This window comes from Astatotilapia calliptera, chromosome 10, assembly GCF_964374335.1.
Source record: "Astatotilapia calliptera chromosome 10, fAstCal68.1, whole genome shotgun sequence".
NCBI lineage: Eukaryota > Metazoa > Chordata > Actinopteri > Cichliformes > Cichlidae > Astatotilapia > Astatotilapia calliptera.
The window spans coordinates 24,924,881-24,943,310 of record NC_137431.1 but is presented as its reverse complement, the minus strand read 5'-3'; the positions used below and the strand labels follow the sequence as shown (position 1 = coordinate 24,943,310).

The 18,430-nt window shown below is 42.9% G+C and overlaps 1 protein-coding gene across 13 annotated transcripts in view; it reads right to left on the bottom strand.

Annotated features, from left to right (window-relative positions):
- The window catches only part of tcf7 (transcription factor 7), a 75,716-nt gene that overhangs the window by 2,455 nt on the left and 54,831 nt on the right, over window positions 1-18,430 (bottom strand). For 2 of the 13 annotated variants that reach the window (XM_026181453.2, XM_026181454.2), the window contains exons 5-12: window positions 17,277-17,364; window positions 12,053-12,142; window positions 10,667-10,786; window positions 10,385-10,547; window positions 9,167-9,274; window positions 8,418-8,465; window positions 6,070-6,118; window positions 3,440-3,553 (exon numbers count right to left, since the gene is read on the bottom strand). In XM_026181453.2, coding sequence (XP_026037238.1) covers window positions 3,480-3,553; window positions 6,070-6,118; window positions 8,418-8,465; window positions 9,167-9,274; window positions 10,385-10,547; window positions 10,667-10,786; window positions 12,053-12,142; window positions 17,277-17,364 — 740 coding nt within the window. In that variant the 3' untranslated portion in view covers window positions 3,440-3,479. Of the gene's footprint in view, window positions 1-3,439; window positions 3,554-3,737; window positions 3,811-6,069; window positions 6,119-8,417; window positions 8,466-9,166; window positions 9,275-10,384; window positions 10,548-10,666; window positions 10,787-12,052; window positions 12,143-17,276; window positions 17,365-18,430 lie in introns of all 13 variants that reach the window. The other 11 variants (XM_026181446.2, XM_026181452.2, XM_026181455.2 and 8 more) reach the window with 7 other exon arrangements.

Sequence of the window (18,430 nt, the reverse complement as noted above, 5' to 3'; positions counted from 1 at the left end):
GGTTTCTGTTAGACACGCAATGTGCATCACAACAGTGTCAGATGCAGATTGGCTTACTACAGCGCCAGTCTGTGTTGCTCCAGGACGACAATAGCAGCTGACCAGTCGTGCTGTTATTTAATTCAGTTTTGCTTATATAGAGCCAAATCACAACAACTGTCACCTCAAGGTGCTTTAAATTACAAAGCAGAGATCCTACAATCAAATGAGAGCCTTTGAGCGAGCAGTTGGCGACAGTGGGAAGGAAAAACTCCCTTTTAACAGGAAGAAACCTCTGGCAGAACCAGGCTCAGGGAGGAGCAGCCAACTGGTTAGGGGTGAAGGGGCGGAGACAGGACAAAAAACACACTGTGGAAGAGAGGCGGGGTTTAATGACAACTAATGAATAAATGCAGTGATGTGTAAGGATATAGTGAGAGCTTCAGTGACAGGGATTTGAGAATGAGGGGAAAGTTTGCTTTCCTGCTAGCTCGTCATCTTATCCTTAAAATTGGAAAGGTCTCGTGTTCCCTTCCCATATGAGATGGCTGAGGGATGTCATGACCTACTTGAAGTTAGGAAAGCTTAAATATGCTAGCTGTGTAAGACATGGGCCCTGCTTACATGGGAATGTCCATAACAAACCAATTTTTCTTCCGTTTATGCTCGTTTGTGTGTGCGTGCTGCTGTTTGAGTTGTTTGTCATTCTTCTTTTATGCACCCCTATTCTGAAATTGTGTCATTTATATTTAAATGTTGACTGCATCACATTAGAACTGAATTGCAGAGCAGACTGTAAGGGAACTTTCTTCCTTTCAAAAGGGAGTTTTCCCTTCCCACTGTCACCAAATGCTTGCTCACGAGGAGTCTGATTGTTAGGGTTTTTTCTCTGCAGTATTGTAACCCTACAATACTGCAGAGAAAAAACCCTAACAATCTACTGTCTTGAGGCGACAATTTACTGTCTTGAGGCGACTGTTATGTGATTTGGTGCTATATTAAAAAACAAAATTCAAACAGTACTGTATAAAATCTGATAAAGAGAAGTTTAAAAAAAAGAAAACACAAAAGTCAGACATTGTTTTCTTTTTGTTTTTGTATTTTTTTCTTCTGTTTTCAGTTGAAGTTTTTAATTTAGCTTTAACATAGTGTAGTTTAAAATAGCCCCTTCCATCCTGAAAGGCTTGAAAAGCCCTATTGGTCAGTTGAAATGACAGTCCTGTAGCAACACTAATATGATGTCATAGGAATGACAGCAATACAGCTCTAATCCCAGGTTTGAAAAACTGAGATATAATTAAAAAAAAGGAAAAAAGAAAAAATAGATAAAGATAAACATCTGATACAATGTTGTGCAGGAAATATCTTTAATTTTGGTCCTTGGCAATAGAATAGTTGCAGCTGACCAGGGATGCATATAATTATTAATAGTAGGGAATCTAAATCTTCATATCTCTTCTGAGCATCTTAGATTTAACCCCTGACAAATACTGATCCCTATTAAAATGAAACTAAACCAAAACAAGAAAAGCCAAATAAATCAAATTGAAATGAAAAAACAAAATATAATAACTCTCATCTGAATTGTGGACACCGGACCTTTTGTGAAATAAAGCAACTCGTTAAAATCTTTAAAAAGATTTCATTTTTTGAACTCTTCTCGCACCTTTATGCTAAGCTAAACTTGTGAACGTCTGCTTCTATAGTTGATGCAAAGGCTATAAACCTTGTTGATCCTTTCATCCACACAAAATCCTGATAACTGAAACCAGGGAATACCACTCGACTTTAAAATGAGTTTTAAAAAATCGCCTCCGTGATTATATTAGTGCTATTAGCATGAATGAATGAACTCCTTTGATTAAAGATTTAACACACAGAGCCTGCGAGTTGACACTTTCACTTAACCTAAGCACCACAAAAGTAGTATTAGAATTGCGTAGCGATTAGTTTGGAGTTTCAGTTTTCTACTTCTTTTTGTTCTGAACCGAACGTATTACATGTGTCTAATAGGCAATCAGCAGTAACCCTGCTGTGCTTTGTGAGGTGTTATACTTAAAAGCAGACTTGTGTACCGCTGAGTACAGCATCAAAGCAGTTAACAGGATCCCATGATCATTACCAGAATATGATATGAGTCACCGGGTTTAACCGCAAGGAAAGGCGCTAGGCCATATTTAGAGAGGGAGAGAGGCAGGAAGAGTGCAATAGAAAGTGATTTCTAAATGTCAGAGTTCACCATCAAAAGGCGCCCGTTACCACATCGCATGAATGGAGAAAGTTGAAAGCAGATGGGCATGAGAATGCCGTCAAAATGCAAAGCTGCAGGGAGCGCGCTAATGTGTGTGTGTTTGTGTGGAGCTGTGGTGATAAGGATTTGCTCTAACCACATTCAGCCCCCTTTGTTCTCTCAAAGCGAAACAAACTCACACACACACACACACATTCAGATTTCCATGACGTGATGGTGGGGAAGACGACAGGGTTTCTACAGTGCTGTGGTGGTAGAAACTTTTTCTGCAGAACCACACAGATCCCTGACTCCTGCAGCAAAGCCGTTGGGCTGCCGTGCACCGTGAATCCTGGCGCGTCTCAAACCCGGCCGTGCGAGCTGCTGACGGGCCCGCTTCTGATCATTTATCTTGTGCCGCTGCCATTCGTCAGCTCTCGCTGGGGAGAAACGCATCCGAGAGCGCTGCAGTTTTGAGAATGGATTTAAAAATAAATAAATAAAGAAGACAAATGAGCTGCTCTGGCAGATAAATAAAACAACCGGTGAAGCCGGCGTACCTGATCTCTAAATAATCCCTGCGCACCCAGTTTCCTTTTACTTTTGTAAAACACCAACTGCCTCGGACTAATCCAGTGCTGACAGAGGGAAAAGAGGGAAATTCCCAGCTTGAGTTTAGAAACGTGGCTCCCGACATGTTTTAATGATTCCAATATGGCGACCTTGGAAACATACATCTGTTTGAGCTTCTTCACTCAAAGAAATATTATGTGGAAGTTTGACCTTTGACAAACGGTGATGCTATTACAATTACATAAGGAAGGAATAATACTGTTTTTTTGTTGTTGTTTTTTGAAAGAGAGCATTTTAATGAGTGGTATTCCCCTTTAACCTCTAGCCATTCACTACAGAGGGCCTGCTTATGCAAGGCATTATGCCAGTGGTGCTGAAGAACCCAAACTAACCTCGATGGTGTGGGTGAGACATCACATATATATATTTACAGACTTAAATATAGGGGTGGAGTGACGGGGTGTGAAAACATGTCTCTAAATACATTTTTAACTCATGCGACACCTCTAAATCTGCATGTCTGACCTTTTACCTGCAAGTAAACACATGACTGAAGCCTAACTAAAGTTAGCATGTTTCGCTGTTTGCTATATATTAACTGCATATGTATGGGTTCTATTTGCAGAGCAGCAGGTTAGTGAGAGATGACATGCAGACCTCAAACACGAGGAGGTAGAGCTCGTCTTGGCAGGTATAATCACAATAGGGGAGGGGGCTTGTCTTCATTCAGCAGTTTACTTGTTGGACAAATGAAAAGGCTGAAAAAAAGGCCTGGAAAACAGAAAAAAAAACAAGCTTGATGGGATTAATGAGATTGATGCCACCTCCAAGACTGCTCTGCCTCCTATGGCATCAGAGAGACACGATGCACTTGAGCGGTGTGAGAAGAAAGATGGGGGAGTCGTGAGCATAGCGTGGTGCTGCGGAGCGAGTGGGGTGGATGGTTGGTACACACCTGCAAGGACCGCACCAGTCCGTTTGTTGGTTGAGGCCGAAGCGAGCCCGGCATTTCTTAGGAGAGCCCGGGTCTGAGCACAATGCGTGGCATGCACAGGAAAAGGGGAGGAGGAAAAGCAGAGGAAGAGGGGAGGAAACAGGTTAGACGACAAAAGACACAGACAAGAAGGAGACGAAGAGAGAAACAAGCTCGTCAGGGCAGGACAAAAGCACCGTTTGTTCGGAAAAAGCCATCAAGTAAAACTGTTAGTAGATGGTTACGGCACAATGCGACATTAACAACCAGCAGATCAACCGCCCAACACAACTTAGTTAAACATGTGGGTCAGTTAACACACAGAGGAAGAAGCAGCCGTGCTGTCACGCTGTTAGTACTGGACCTTTCAAGGGTTTTCAGTTTCTAAAACGACGCCCAAATCCAAAAAATATATATTTTCCAGTTTCTGAAACATCTGCTGAAAATACCCTAATGTGCACAAGTCTTGAGCCACCCCTCATTTCTTTATATTTTGTATGTAAAACAGGAAAAACGTGCAGAGATTTACTTAAATGTGCAACCATATTTTAAAATACAGTCTATAAGACACAAACAGAGTTAAAGTCAATATTTAGTATGATCACCTTTATTCTTCAACACAGCCTGAACTCTCTTAGTCAAGCTTTCTTGAAGCAGTCTTCAGGAACAGTTCTCCAGGCTTCCTGAGGAAGTCAGAGCTCTTCTTTGGATGTTTTCTGGCTTCTGTCAAGATGATCCCAAACCGCTTAATTAAGCTGAGGCCTGGGCTCTGTGGAGGCCAATCCATGACTAATAGTGCTAATAGTGTCTCACTGTGTGTTTTTCTATGATTTTACTGCATTTGCAGTATGTTTGGGATTATTGCCATGCCTATCGGACAATTTCCAGCTGGTTTTGCATAGCGCACAGGTGTCGAACTCCAGGCCTCGAGGGCCGGTGTCCTGCAGGTTTTAGATGTGTCCTTGATCCAGCACAGATCATTAAATGGCTAAATTACCTCCTCAACATGTCTTGAAGTTCTCCAAAAGATCTGGTAATAAACTAATCATTTGATTCGGATGTGTTGACCCAGGGTGAGATCTATAGCCTGCAGGACACCTGCCCTTGAGGCCTGAAGTTCGACACCTCTGGCATAGTGGACATAGTTCCATTCGGACAAGATCCCCGACACCACTGGCTAAAATGTCGCCCTCAACCATGAAGGGTTTCCATTGTGTTTTACAGATGGATTCATCACTCCATAAGACCTGTTCCCACTGGTTTTTAATCCAATTCTTGCATAATCTGATATACTTCAGCCCCTTCTCCCTTAAGAATGGCTTCTTGACTGGCATCCTTCCACTGACACCATTTGTGATGAAGCTTTGGGTAATATCTCTGTGTTTGGTGTCTTTGGTAAAACCATTTAACCCTGATTTATCAATCTTTCAAATATAAAAAAGAAACAACAACAACAAAAATCTCTGAAAATGTTCAGGTACAAGTACTGGACTGAAAAGAAAAACACTAAAAGACCTTCAGAAAGCCTGGAGAGCTACTGCTCAAGACCACTTACAAAGAAATGAGGGATGGTTCTGGACCTACACAATACTGTAAGTAAATATACTTCGGTGTTACTGCACGGTAAAATGAAGCATCGTGCCAGTTAAGGCAGAGCACTCAGGTCGCTCTAGCACGAGCTGAGGGGAGACCGAGGCTCTTTTATCTGCTGCCGCGCATCGAGAAGACGCCGAACATCCACGACCTTCTTTAAAACAATCACAAAAGTGTTACAACCTCTTATCGTCTCACCTTTGATGCCATTGTGCCGATGCTGTAGTAGCTTTTATAGTATTACCACAAGCACTCAAGTGGTTTACTTGGGACGTGGATAACTACCACGTCTGCGTTCTCAAAACCGAACAGGTCAGAGCTGAGAAGCTTGTTATTGTTCATACATGGCGGAGGTGGAAAAGGGAAAATGCTAGTCATGCGATAAGACTTTTTGATTTCCTTTCTGCCACGATGGCTGACTTTCTTTCTTTTTTTTAAACTTGGAACAGCTAAGATCAGCACAAAGTTTTGCACACTGGGATTCAAATGTTTGTAATTGAGGTTACATGGAAAGCAGAGTGGGTGGGTGGTTTGACGTTTGAGACACATCCTGCACACCGAGATGCCGTGCCGCACGCAGCGCCAACGCAAACTCAAGCTCGACTGAATTCTCTGAAATCCAGAAGTCTTGGCACTGGTCATTTTCTGTGTGTGTGGCTTTTGAAAAAACGTTTAACCATCCGTCAGACGAGAGCAAGGAAATCCATATTTAGAGGTTTACCTGTGTTGGAGTCCTGCTGCTTCTCCCTTTTTCTCCTCTTCTTCTTGCCCTGTTTGAGGAGAAGAAAACAAAACAAAAAAAAAAGCCAAAGAAATGAAATGAGTCGGACTCTTGACTGCACTGCTGACTACCAGCAGATCTTCCAGTTCATTTGGCTTATCTCAAGCAGGATAAAAGTTACGTGCAAGTGTCTTAGATAACTTTTAATCACCGTGTTCGGCTGGCATTTCTATCAACTGAAATCTGCACAGTAAAGAAGCTGAAGGCCTTAATAGTAAAGGGGGGAAACGTGAATTCAGATTAAAGCCATTGTAAACTCCTAACTGTTTTCATATTCGTGTTTGCATTTGTTCTGTGTCCCCAGGCTGATTGTAATGTGTGACTGTTGAGGTAAACATCAGAGCTGTTCACACAGATCCGGTGATGGTGAAGTGAGGCCTCATATTTGGGTGCGATGAAGGATGTGGGCACAGAAATCTACCGCCTACGCTTCGATGTCTAACCCTCCTCAGCTCGCTGTCAGCATTGTATATGTGGTTACTCCTCTTGCAAGTGCACCATTCTGAAGCTTCTTAGTCTGTGGGCGTATGTGTGTGCGTGTGTGTGTGCATATACTAGCCTATATGTAGTATAATAGTGTATGTATTTTGTTTTTTTTTGAGTGGGGGAACTGGAGGAGAAACCCTCCACAGGTGTGTGGGCGATATGTGGAACTTCACTTCCTGTTTTGCTCGTAGGTCCAGTGGTTTGTTTTTAACTCAGAAGGAGAACAGAGGGCAGCGAGGACACTTGGTAGTTTGTTTTTATTCATTTATTTATTTTCCAAATGCATCAGACGATATTTAAAGCTCAGTCCTTCACCTATAAACAGTTTGTGGACTGATCATCAAGTGGCCCTTTCAGGCTCTTTCTTTAAAATCCTGGACTTTGTGATCGATTCAAAAGCATTTTGGAGCATGTCGTGTCACTAACAATATATCCCAAGAATATTTTTACACTAAAGGAGCATTCATGGCAAAATCTACTAGTTTTCCCTAATTATTTATCCATCTAGACCGCTCTGATTTGAGTTGCGCACTTTTGAAGGAATTCTCTTAAAAGTAATGGAACTGCAGACTAATCCACAGTGCAGAAGGAGAACTGCATCTGCCTGTGATGAAAACTTTGTGCTCACGACAGACAGCACGACAGGATGTAAACACTAATGGTGACCCCCTTTTTTGAACTGAGCATCTGCAAGCTGTCTCCAGCTGGCGGATGTGGACAGTGAAAAGAAAATAGTTCCTTTGCGAAAACGGGGTTTTGCTGTTTTTGATCCCTGAACACCTGGAAGCAAGTGCAACTGGCAACTCAAGCCAAAACAATCTAAACGGGCTCCGGTGGAAAACACATATTTGTTTGAGGTGAACTATCCCTTTAAATTCTCCAAACTTGAACCGTATGCCTATCAAAAAGCCACAGAGTGTGGATTATGCTTAATTACAGTGCTTAGAATCGTGACATTTAAGAGCCGTTTAAGAGGTGAAGACAATGTTCAAAGCTCCGTGCATACAGCGACGGCTCCTACACCTGCGATCAGAGAGTATTAAAGCTCTGGTTTACAACACCTTCACAACAGCATGAGGGTAATTTCTGAGTGCAGAAATAACACTCTCCGGGTCGCCTCGCAACCCTTAATTTTGACATATGCGGTCACGGGGTATCTTCTTGTGCTACTCTGTTATCTGTGTGTCAGTTTAGATGTTTCAAACATGTTAGAAACCACAGTCCAGATAAAGTGTTACCAAGTTCCCACGCCTGCCTGCCTGCCTGCAGAGTTCAGCTCGGTAACCAATCACGTGTAGAGAAGCAAGAGAGTGCAGGCACAGCAAAACATAACCGGGGTTGTCTTTCTAACAGAACATCCACAACCTCCTTTACAGACGTCTTGCTGTGTTGCTACAAAAATGAAGGTGCTGTGTTTTGAAGCTATATATTAAGGCAGTGAGGCCAGCCATGCAGCCCTGCTCTCTGTTAGTCGAGCAAACGGGCTGATTTATACCTCTGTGTGATTTAGTGTTTCAAAGGTTAACATACTTGCAGGCGTAGCAGCTGCAAAAGCGTAGGCCATATCCAAAACTGACCAATCACATCGGCTCGTGTGGCTGCCGCCGCCTGCGTGCGTGCTGTCTGGGAGGCTGACATGGGTGAGTCACTCAGATTTTTTGTTTTGGTTTGTTTTTTTGGAAGGTGCATGCAAACTTTGCAACAGGAATACCCACAACCCCTTTCATGCAAATCCTCACATTAGTTTTTTTTTTCTTCCCCCCACCACAGAGGTATAAATCCACCATAAGACGTGTCCCTACCCAATCAGCTTTATTCTTTTCCCCTGCGACCCCGCTAAGGCCCGCCTCCTGCAAGAGTTCAACAGCAAACTGAGAAGTCAAAGGCACACAGCAGGCCAGAAACTAGAATGCATGCACCACATAAGTTTATTCGTTGTATTTAAGAACACTGGCATTGAGAGTGTCAGAAACAACAGATTTCATGAGACTGATCCTGTTCTTGGTTTCACTTGCACAGAAATCACACCAGAGAGCAGGTTCTGATTAAATGGTTTTCTCCTTACAGAAAACAAAGCGTGAATAGCTTCTGCTGATTCCTGGCTTTTATTTTAATGCATCTGGAAGCTCAGATTGGTATAAATCAATGACCCAAGAATCCAAGGGGAGGATTTTATTTCAGAAAATACCATTTGCATCACTAGAACTGCAGTTTTAGAAGTTATTTTAGGGGGTGGGGACATTTTTTTTCTTCCAATTTTCTTTTTTGTGTGTTTTCAGTGCATTTTTAGAGCTCGCCACAAGAAATCACTGTTTTCCGTAAACTGCGGTAAACCAGTAACAATGGAAAATGATGTTCACTGCAGATACTGCAACATTCCCTGCCTTGCACACCTTTATTTTTCCATTTTAAAAAGTGGGAGAGCTTTTGCATATCCCTGCTTTTGTTTTCAGACGGCTCAGGAAATTAGTCATATCGGCTTGTTTTTCTTCTCACTCTGAATAGGCTCATGAACACAGGGGAGGGAGGAATAAGAAGAACATATTCTTACGTAGTTGTCCCTAGCAGACCAAGTTGGGTAGAGCTGCATGTGCAGTTGTCTTTCCTTTCTGGCCAACTCGTAGTACTTGGCCTGTTCCTCCCGGGTCAGTGCATGCCACTGGAAACACACACAACAAAAGGAAGGTCAGTATTTTCACAGACTTGCCTTTATACAGTTTTTGGGTTTTGGGCAATAAAGTCTTTGATAATGGCTTTGAACTGATCTGATCATTAAACTCTCTTTCTATTGAGAATATACAAAAAAGTGAAAATAGTACAAAGAGAGAAACTTAAATGTTATTTTTCTGTGTGGAATATGTGCTCATTTTTCACTATAAATGAATTATAACGGAGATTTTTATGACAACAGGACGGTTTTTCTCTTTCTACGGCACAGATGAGCTGGATGTTGTTTTTAAATGTTTCTTCATCGCGTGTCAATTTGCATTTGCTGCCGTCGGTGGTTTCCTGAAGTGTTCCTGAGCCTTTACTGTGATAACAATCGCAGAATCATTTCTGTTTTTAATGCAGCGCAGCCCGAGGGCCCCAGGCTCAGTTTTCCAGGCCTGTTCTCAAATCCTTTGACTCTCCTAATGATGTTATGTACCGTAGACACAGTTTTACATTTAGGAGGGTAATTTTTAAACCTTGTTAACTACTGGCCATTGAAGTCTTTAATAAAATGAGAAACCTCTCTCCATTTTTCCAGAAGAAAGGCAGTGCATCTCTGGGACGCTCTCTTTATAACATAATCATGTAAGGATTTGGAGGATACAGGGGTTTGAAATGTCGGCTCACAGGAGGACGCTTCCTGGTTCGAACCCTCTGTGTGGAGTTTGCATGCTCTCCCTGTGCCTGAGTGGGTACTACAGGTTCAATAGACTGTAACTCCTCTTACTTTTTTTGCACTACTGCATGAGAATAAGGGGCGGATGTGGCTGAAAAAATGAGTCATCTACTAATCGGAAGGTCAGTGGTACGATTCCCAGCACCCATGAGCACTGGAGTGTGTGTGTGTGTGTGTGTGTAGTGGTAGAAAGTGCTGTGAGTGTGCAGGTAAAGTAGAGAAGTGCTAGATAAGTACCAGTCTGGTAAGTGAGGGAAACAGAGTTCACATTACCTCTCATGTTCCTCATGTGTGAAATTACTGACTGACCTGGAAACAGGATTAGTCTGCTTTTCAATGTGCATGCCTGTGTGTGTGTGTGTGTGTGTGTGTGTCCCTCACCCTTCGTCCCAGGATCTGATTGATGGCTGCGCTCTCTTTTAATGTGCACTCGGCGATGACCTTTGCCCTCATCTCCTTCATGTAAAGCATGAAGGCGTTCAGAGGTTTCTTGATGACCGGCTTCTTGGGCTCCTTCTCCCGCTTGGGCTCCACCTGTGGCTTCCTGATGAAGACGTGGGGTGAAGGAATGAGGCTGTGAGAACTTTATAGTTTCTTACACTGTGACAAAGGGTGGAGCCATGAATATAAATGTACCTAAAACGGAGCGAGGGGTATACTTACACGTACATGCTCCTGTCATACTGCTCGTGATCCTGTTTGCCTGTAGGGGGCACTATGGCTGGATGGGGGATCCCTGTAGGATGCATGCCCGATGGGCCGAGCATCAGCGAGTGAGAAAACCTGGTGCAGGGTAAAAAGAAGAAGAAAAAAAAAGCAGAGGAAAGGGGGGTGGGGGGGATAAGACAGAGAAAGGGGGGGGTGACAAAAAAGGTGAGTTCATAGAGATGCACTGAGGATAGGAGGCGGCAGGGCGGTAAGCATCAAAGCAGGAGCGACAGTTTTATGTAAGCAGTGAGCCTGAAAGCATGGAAAGTCCACTGGGCTTCATATCAGTGTTGTTTGTGTTTCATCTTGTGTCTACAGCTGAGTAAATGCAATACAGAACACGGGACAAATGTGACAAAGAAGCTCTTTAAAGTTTATTTTTGTGTAAGAGTGAAGCCATCATTTATCACCACTAGAGGGCGACCAAACATTACTGAGCGAGAGAGAGGGGAAGTGGGCACTGAGGGGAAAACGCTTCTTCGTGTGTCACACACCTTGACTCGTAGGGAGCAAAAATGCATTCCACCAATCATGATGTGATCTAGCTTTGTATTTCCCTCATATTTTCCTACCTGTTTGCAGGTTAGTTATGCGATATCTATCAGTAATTTGTCCCTAATTGTTCCATTTTGGGTTGTTAAACACTGTGCCTCTTGTCAACAGACCAGAGTCACTGACAACAGGCTATGAGGAATCCCCAGCCTGTCTGGCATGACAGGCTGGGGATTCTTCGCCTATTTTAGGCAACTAACACAAAGAGAAAGCATCTGTGTGTTGCAAGCAGAGATCTTTAAGGGTTTGCAAATTTGACTCAAGACAAAAACCCTCTTAAACTCACAGTGGGTTCACACTTAATTTTCCCGTGCGTGTGCTTGCAAACATGAAAAGCATCTGCAATGACGACTAAAAGAACACTCTTTTTTTTAAAAACATTGAAGTTTTTACAGCGAGATAAAGACAAGACACAATTACAACCAGAACAAAGCTTAAGGGCAGCGAAAAGAAAAAATAAAGCAGCTGTCCTAATGGTTGTTTCTATTTCTCTGTGTGTGTGTGACATTTCATATTCTGCAGCAGCGATTAGCTTGGCTTGACTCAGCTTCTTTTTGGCGAAACACTGAACTGGTCCTGTTTACAGCACACTGGCTCCAATAGAATTTTACAGAAGCTGTCCAAAGAAATCAGGCCGAACATGAGTTTGCCACGGTGAATGGAAAACGCCTGCTCAGACGTTTGAGATGTGCTATAAACAGGAGTTGGTGATGCAGAGCGTTGCCCTTTTTTTTCCCCCAACCCCAACTCGGATCGGGTTGGCTCAAGCTGGCCAGTCGGCTACGGTACCTGGAGTAGGACGATGCGCTGGGGAGATTGGAGGGGTAGGGCTGCCTGAATCCACATGGGGACAGGGCAGGATAGACAGGCTGGCTCTGCCTGCCACAGCACAGCAGAGGGAAGAGACGGGAGCAGAAGATTTTAATTTAACAGGTAAAAGTTTTTTTGTTGTTGCCCTTAATGGTTAAATTAAGGAATTAGGTGGAAACAGATTCATTAAGGTCACCTAATGGAATGCTTCCAGAACCATTATTCCACTGCATAATCCTCCAAATTCCCAACAAACTTCCTTACCCCTGAAATTTGCTGTCATTCCTGTGCCTTTCCCATCCTTTAACATCAATATAAGTTGTCTCTTAATCTGGTGGAAAGTTTTGCAGAGATGCTTTCGAACACTCATTCAGCTTTTCTTTTTTTGTTCTGTGCGTGCTCAGGCATACATTTCTTCAAGTCACCCATGTACATTTCATACCGCATTGCATTTGAATACGCAAACAAAACAGAATTAAACAGAAATAAAATAAACTTCAGGACTTGTGTGTTATTTGATGGTTCTAACATGAAGTTAATTCACAATCCTTAAAGCCCGTCGTGATGCTGTGATGCACCCCCTGGAAAGCCTGGATCAGCACTGTTGACAGCTGTGCGTCAATACTTGACTTACTGGGAGCACAAACAAATACTCACACCGTGGGAGGTCGCGGGTGGGGAGCAGGTGTAGGGAAAAGCCTTTGATATGTAGAAAAACCACCCCCCCCCCTCCCCTCCCCAAAAAAAAAACCTACCTCCAGAGAGCAAATGCAACCATCCTCCCCTTCGACTGACTCATCCTGGTGTTTGTGAATGTCAGCACACGCTCGCTTGCTCCACATCTACCATTTACACCACCTTTGCAATCATCATCATTATCATCACACTCTGCTATCTCCTTTTAATCTCTTCCTCTTTGTTTCAGCTGTATCTGTTCTCCAGAGGTTTTTTACATTCAGAAAAGCCCAGCAGCAGAAACCCTAAACTGGGACGAGATCCGGAGATTAGTGGCCTCAGCTCCGGCTGTAACCCTGTTTCAGCTGAGGCCACGCTACGACACAGTTTAGACAAAAGCGGTTCAAACTAAATGGCCCATCCACTTTTCTTTCTTTTTTCCTTCATATCGCTGAATCTAATGAGTCAAACAGTCCACTAGTCAGTCCAATCCTCTTTAATCCATAGCCACTAAAATAAATCAAGTTCCCATGTTATGCATTTAGGGTTTCCCCCCTTTGTTTAGTGTGCTCTATAGCTCCTTGTGTTCTGCAAAGTTAGGAGGCCACAGAAAGCACTGCTGCTGCGCCACCCGAAGCTCCTTGTTTGTAGTACAGGCTTTTCTCGTGACTTATTTACATCACTATGTAACAAGCTTGCATAGTTCACACCTAGCCGTAACAGCTCCTTCAACATGCTGGCAGTCAAAACAATGAGCAGCTGCCTCCCAACCTGCACCTGAAGAACCCAGGAACAAGCACATGACTTTTATTTTTGATTGCATTGTCCTTGCAACCACAGAGGAAAAAAAGCTCAACTGCTTGTTAGGAATCATCTGACTGTAAACCTGTTAAAAACTTGAGGCATACTCAAGTTAATACCCACTTCTACAGTTTGATAGAAATTGATCTGGAGCTGCTGCAAAATGTACTCAGTTATTCCTTTGCCCACTCACCACCTCTCCATTAACTTTAATAAAATCCGGCTTAGTAGTTGCTTTTTAATGCGATCTCGCTGACAGCTACTTGGTCTCCGCCTTGGTGGAGGAATAAATGGTCACGATGGGGTTGGTTTTGGAAACAATGTCAATGCATGAAACCAATGTGTGACGTATTAACCTCTGCAGGGGGCCGGGGGGGTTGTTAGCCTACAGCTCTTAAAGAGCTGAGTCTACACTTGAACAGCTATGGTATGCAACTAATACACTTACTTTTGCCAGGTCAGCTGACCAGCCAGTGCACACTAGGCTTTTAAAAAGGGAAGCCTTAAAGAACAAAGATCTAAAACAGTGTTTCAAGCGGGCGCAGTTTGTTTTTTTCATGTTTTTTCTTCAACATTAACGCATCTAAACCCATTTTAGTATACTCCCAAGATTCAATCTTGAACTTTTAAATGAATACAATATTAATCTAATTGCCCACGCCTCCTGTGGACCTTCATTTGTCCCTACAAGAAGAGAGTTTGATGCTTTATCTCCAAAAGAAACCGCAACTGCTCTGATGCCAAGACCCTCAAAAAGACTTCAGGTGCTTTCTCAAAGGGTCGGTAAGTACAGTATAATTGTTTTGGATTAACAGAGTTAGAATTGGTCACATGACATTCAATCATCAACCAGACCTCCATACTTGTAATTTAAGCTGCTCATTGATAGAAAATAAGGTTATTAGTCATGTTCTTCATATTCTTTTATTTGTTATTTTTCTGTTCTCTGATAACAGCTTACAATTTTGATTTTAAATGTCTGCATCGCTTAAAGCAAGACTCTTTGGTCAGCAGGAGGTAAAAGCTTTTATAATTCCTGATGTAATGGATTTAACCAGCCAGCAGGCTAAAGGGACGGTTGGAGGTGGTCGTGGAGGGACGGACTTAAAGACAAAAAGAGAGAAAGAACAGAAAACAACAGTTTGACATTTAACTGCTCATTCTCCATGTTATTCCCGCCTCCTCCTTCCACAAAGAAGCACACTATAAGGGGCCAAAACAAAGCAGATAATCTGGGTTAAAGGAGATTAACTGTTAGTAATACTTGTGAAAGTCCATGATGAAGAGCTCTTGTCTGAAAAAGATAAAAAACCCCGGAAATCACAGACTTGAGAAATGTCTAGGGACATGCAGCTTGTCCTACAGAAGCACACAAAATAAAGAAAACACAAAGAAAAAAAAATAAACACACACACATGTAAGCTAATGCCCACAAAAACTTTTTAAGCTTTCATCCCAAATCTCCATGACATTTGATGTAAGCCTTTAACTATTCTGAGAGGGGATTTGTCCAGGCACAGATGCTGTAGGTTGGAATAAATGGATTTGTGTTGATCCATAAATCAATGGGACGTTTGACATTATAAGTTCACAATCAACCAGCATGACATTGGAGGCTCACAATCAGCTCTGAATGGATGGAAACCTGGATGACTGAATATGGAACAGATGTGCCCGTTTTAGGTGTCCAGCGTAGCTTTCTGCATCGCCGCTTTTTGCACTCCGAGCCCATGAGAAACAGACTTAAGGAATTCTATCACTAGAAACACAGTGCAGTGGCTACAACTCCAAAACCAACATTTTCTTCATTGTTTGGAAATCTTTGAACCCACCCGATTGTGATGTTTGCAGCCATCAGGACATCTTTAAAGACGTGTTTCATAGAAACATCCTTCAGTTTAAAGACCACAAAACGCTTCTTTATATATAGAGAAAATGTGCCGCAGAGGACTTTCTTGAGGCCAATCACCATTACTTTGATTGACCTTTCATTTAAAATTTGCAGCTGTCGACACTCATTATGATTTAACCAGAGGCCACGGGTCGAAGTCCTCAACAAACAGGATCAAAGGCTGTGGCTTCCATGACAACGGGTTATCTGAGCTGACACCAGATGAACCTGTGATGTATGCACATCGGCATAGGTCAATGAAATGATAACAGTGTTTGGGAAAAAACGGGGATAACAGTTTGGAGGCCACTGCGGCTCCTTTAATCAGGCTGAAAGAGGAACATTGGTGGGGTTAAGGGTTAGTTACAAGTTTGTGATGGGAAACCTGGTCCAGAAGAACACCACTGATTGGATTATGAAGCATAAACTATAAAGACGACATTCACATATCTTTGATATTTCTGACCAACATTTTAAAACACAAAAGATATGCAGTTTACTATGATTACTATGCTGGAGCAAAGTATAGTGTAGCTTTAATTTGTGGCTTCAACTAATAATTCTTTTCGATATTTCTCTTTGACAATTTTAGTCTATAGCAGGCTGCCAAACATAAGGCCCAGGGTCTAGAATCGGCCTGCCAAAGACTCCAATTTGGCCCACTGGATGGCTTTGGAAAATGCAACATTTTGTTTAGATATTTAACTGTGTTTTCATTAGTTGTATGGCTTCTCCATGGCTATTTATTCTTCGCAGAAGAAAATAAGTAATAGATAAACAAATAACTACCAGAAAGTTCATATTTTTTTACTGTATACTATAGAAATGTATGACTTTTACAGTGAGTTCATAGTTTAAAAAAGAGAAGAAAAAAAGATATTCTTTCAGTAATTTCTGTAATTTTACACATGCAATTCTTACAATTGAAACCCAAAGCCACATGTCTTTATCCTGTAGAAAAACTGAGCTGTACTGTTGAAACTGCACTTCTTTTTCTTATACTATGTCAGGGATTAAATGTGCAGTTAAACTTCTTTACACTGACAAAAAGATGAGTTTCACTGGTCAGTCCCACTTATGATCAAAGTGGGACCCAATGTAAAATGGGTTTGACACCCCTTTAGGTTTATAGGACGCTGGAAAATACTGAAAAATGTCCATCAGACATCACCAAAGCATAGAAAACATGAAAAAACCCCATTGGATTCAGAGGGTAGGGCATTGTTTTGTCCCACTTTTAGTTAGGAATGACACAAATGATCTAAAGTCCTGTGCAGACAGCCAGACATGCACTTCTTTTCCAGTGCAGGGCTTCAACATCTGGTCACTTTTCCATAATAGCCACAGCAGCAATTTTACCAAGTCAGACCTGGTAACGTTTACAGAACATAACACAAGTCTGAACTGAACGCAGTCGCATTAGCAGACAGGCACGCACAAGATTACAGCTGTAAATCTCTATCATGTGTCCCTGAATTGCCCAGCTCGCTATAAAACACGACTGTTTGGAAGAGGGACGCAAATATCGATAACACGCACACCACGACCTTACATCTTAAATCAGCTGCAGCGAGATGAGGACTTTTCTCAATTACTATTTCTTGCATTTTCACTATTTCCTCATCCATAAGAGAGATGTCAAGAATGTGAATGCCTCACAGCACTGAAGCACAAGTACAACAAATGGTGTGAATACCAAGGAGAGACAGAGAGAAAGTCTGTGCTGTGTCTGAACTTTGATGTGAGCACCTGAATGACATCCCTTTATCAGACTGGTGAAGGTTGCAAAGGTACGTATCGCCCATCTGATTTAAGAAAGGGGCTAATTTGACTCACCAACTCATCGAGGGAGTGATCTGGCTGACGCCACCAGGAGGGAGGGAGTAATATCCTGAGAGGTCCTGGGACTGATGCCTGTGAACGCCTGGAGGACACACAGACACACACACATTAACATCATTGTAATCAGGGTTTTCTCAGTGTTTGAACATCCCCAGCCCACAGGTCTGATGGGTTTAGCAGTGTAAGCAGCATAGGAACCTGCCATTAAACACGTTAACACACTGACTCACATATTCTCGGTCACTGTGGCATACTCTGTCTTTCTGTGTGTGTGTGTGTGTTTGTGTCTTCCACTAGAAACCAATGATGCCAGTCGGTTTCACTGGTTTATTCCACACAAGTCGGGGTCTGTCGTAAAAGCGGCCACATTTTAAAAACCCACAACGACACGGGCAGACGCACACCCAGACGAGCATCCAAACAAACACTCTTTGTCTCTACTTTTAGCAAAAATGTTTTCGAACAAAAGAAACACAGACTGCTTGACTCTGTGCCCTCACACAGAAAATATCCAGTCTCTCTCTTTCTCTCTCTCTCTTTGTGCCCTTCAAAGGAAGTCATTTGTCAACAGGCAGCACCTAGCACTTAGCGCGGCCCGGCTGCTAACCTGTGTTTGCAGCAGAGGAATGCTCTAGATGACTGTAATTTGGCCGCGGCTCCGGGCCTGTTTCGGGACCCCGAGCCGCTATAAATCTGGATGACAGGAACGAGACTGAGTCAGTCGACCTGTCTCACCACTCAACCCTTCCTCCCATTCCTCTGTCTGTCCCACCACGCCCTTCCTCCCTTCTCCTCTTGTCCCTCATCCCTCCCCTGGTGCCCTCCACCCTCCCACTGTCCGGGTTCCTCTTATTGCTCGTCTCTGCCCTGCTTCTCACCCCATCTTGACCCTTTTGCCTCTCTGTTTCCCATCCTTCGCGTCTCACCCTCTTTCATTAAAGACCCCTTTCATCCTTTTTCCCCTCGTCATTACACCTTCATTCCTTGTCATCCTCCCCTCCCCTGCACACCTTTCGAGTATTTAATGGCGACGTTTTCAAGTTGCAAGCCTTCATCGGTCTCTCTCTGTTCTTGCTTCTTTTTAAATAATGTCATTCACAGTTTTATTCATGCAGCTTGTGTGAACAAACTTCACCCTGCGTGCACGA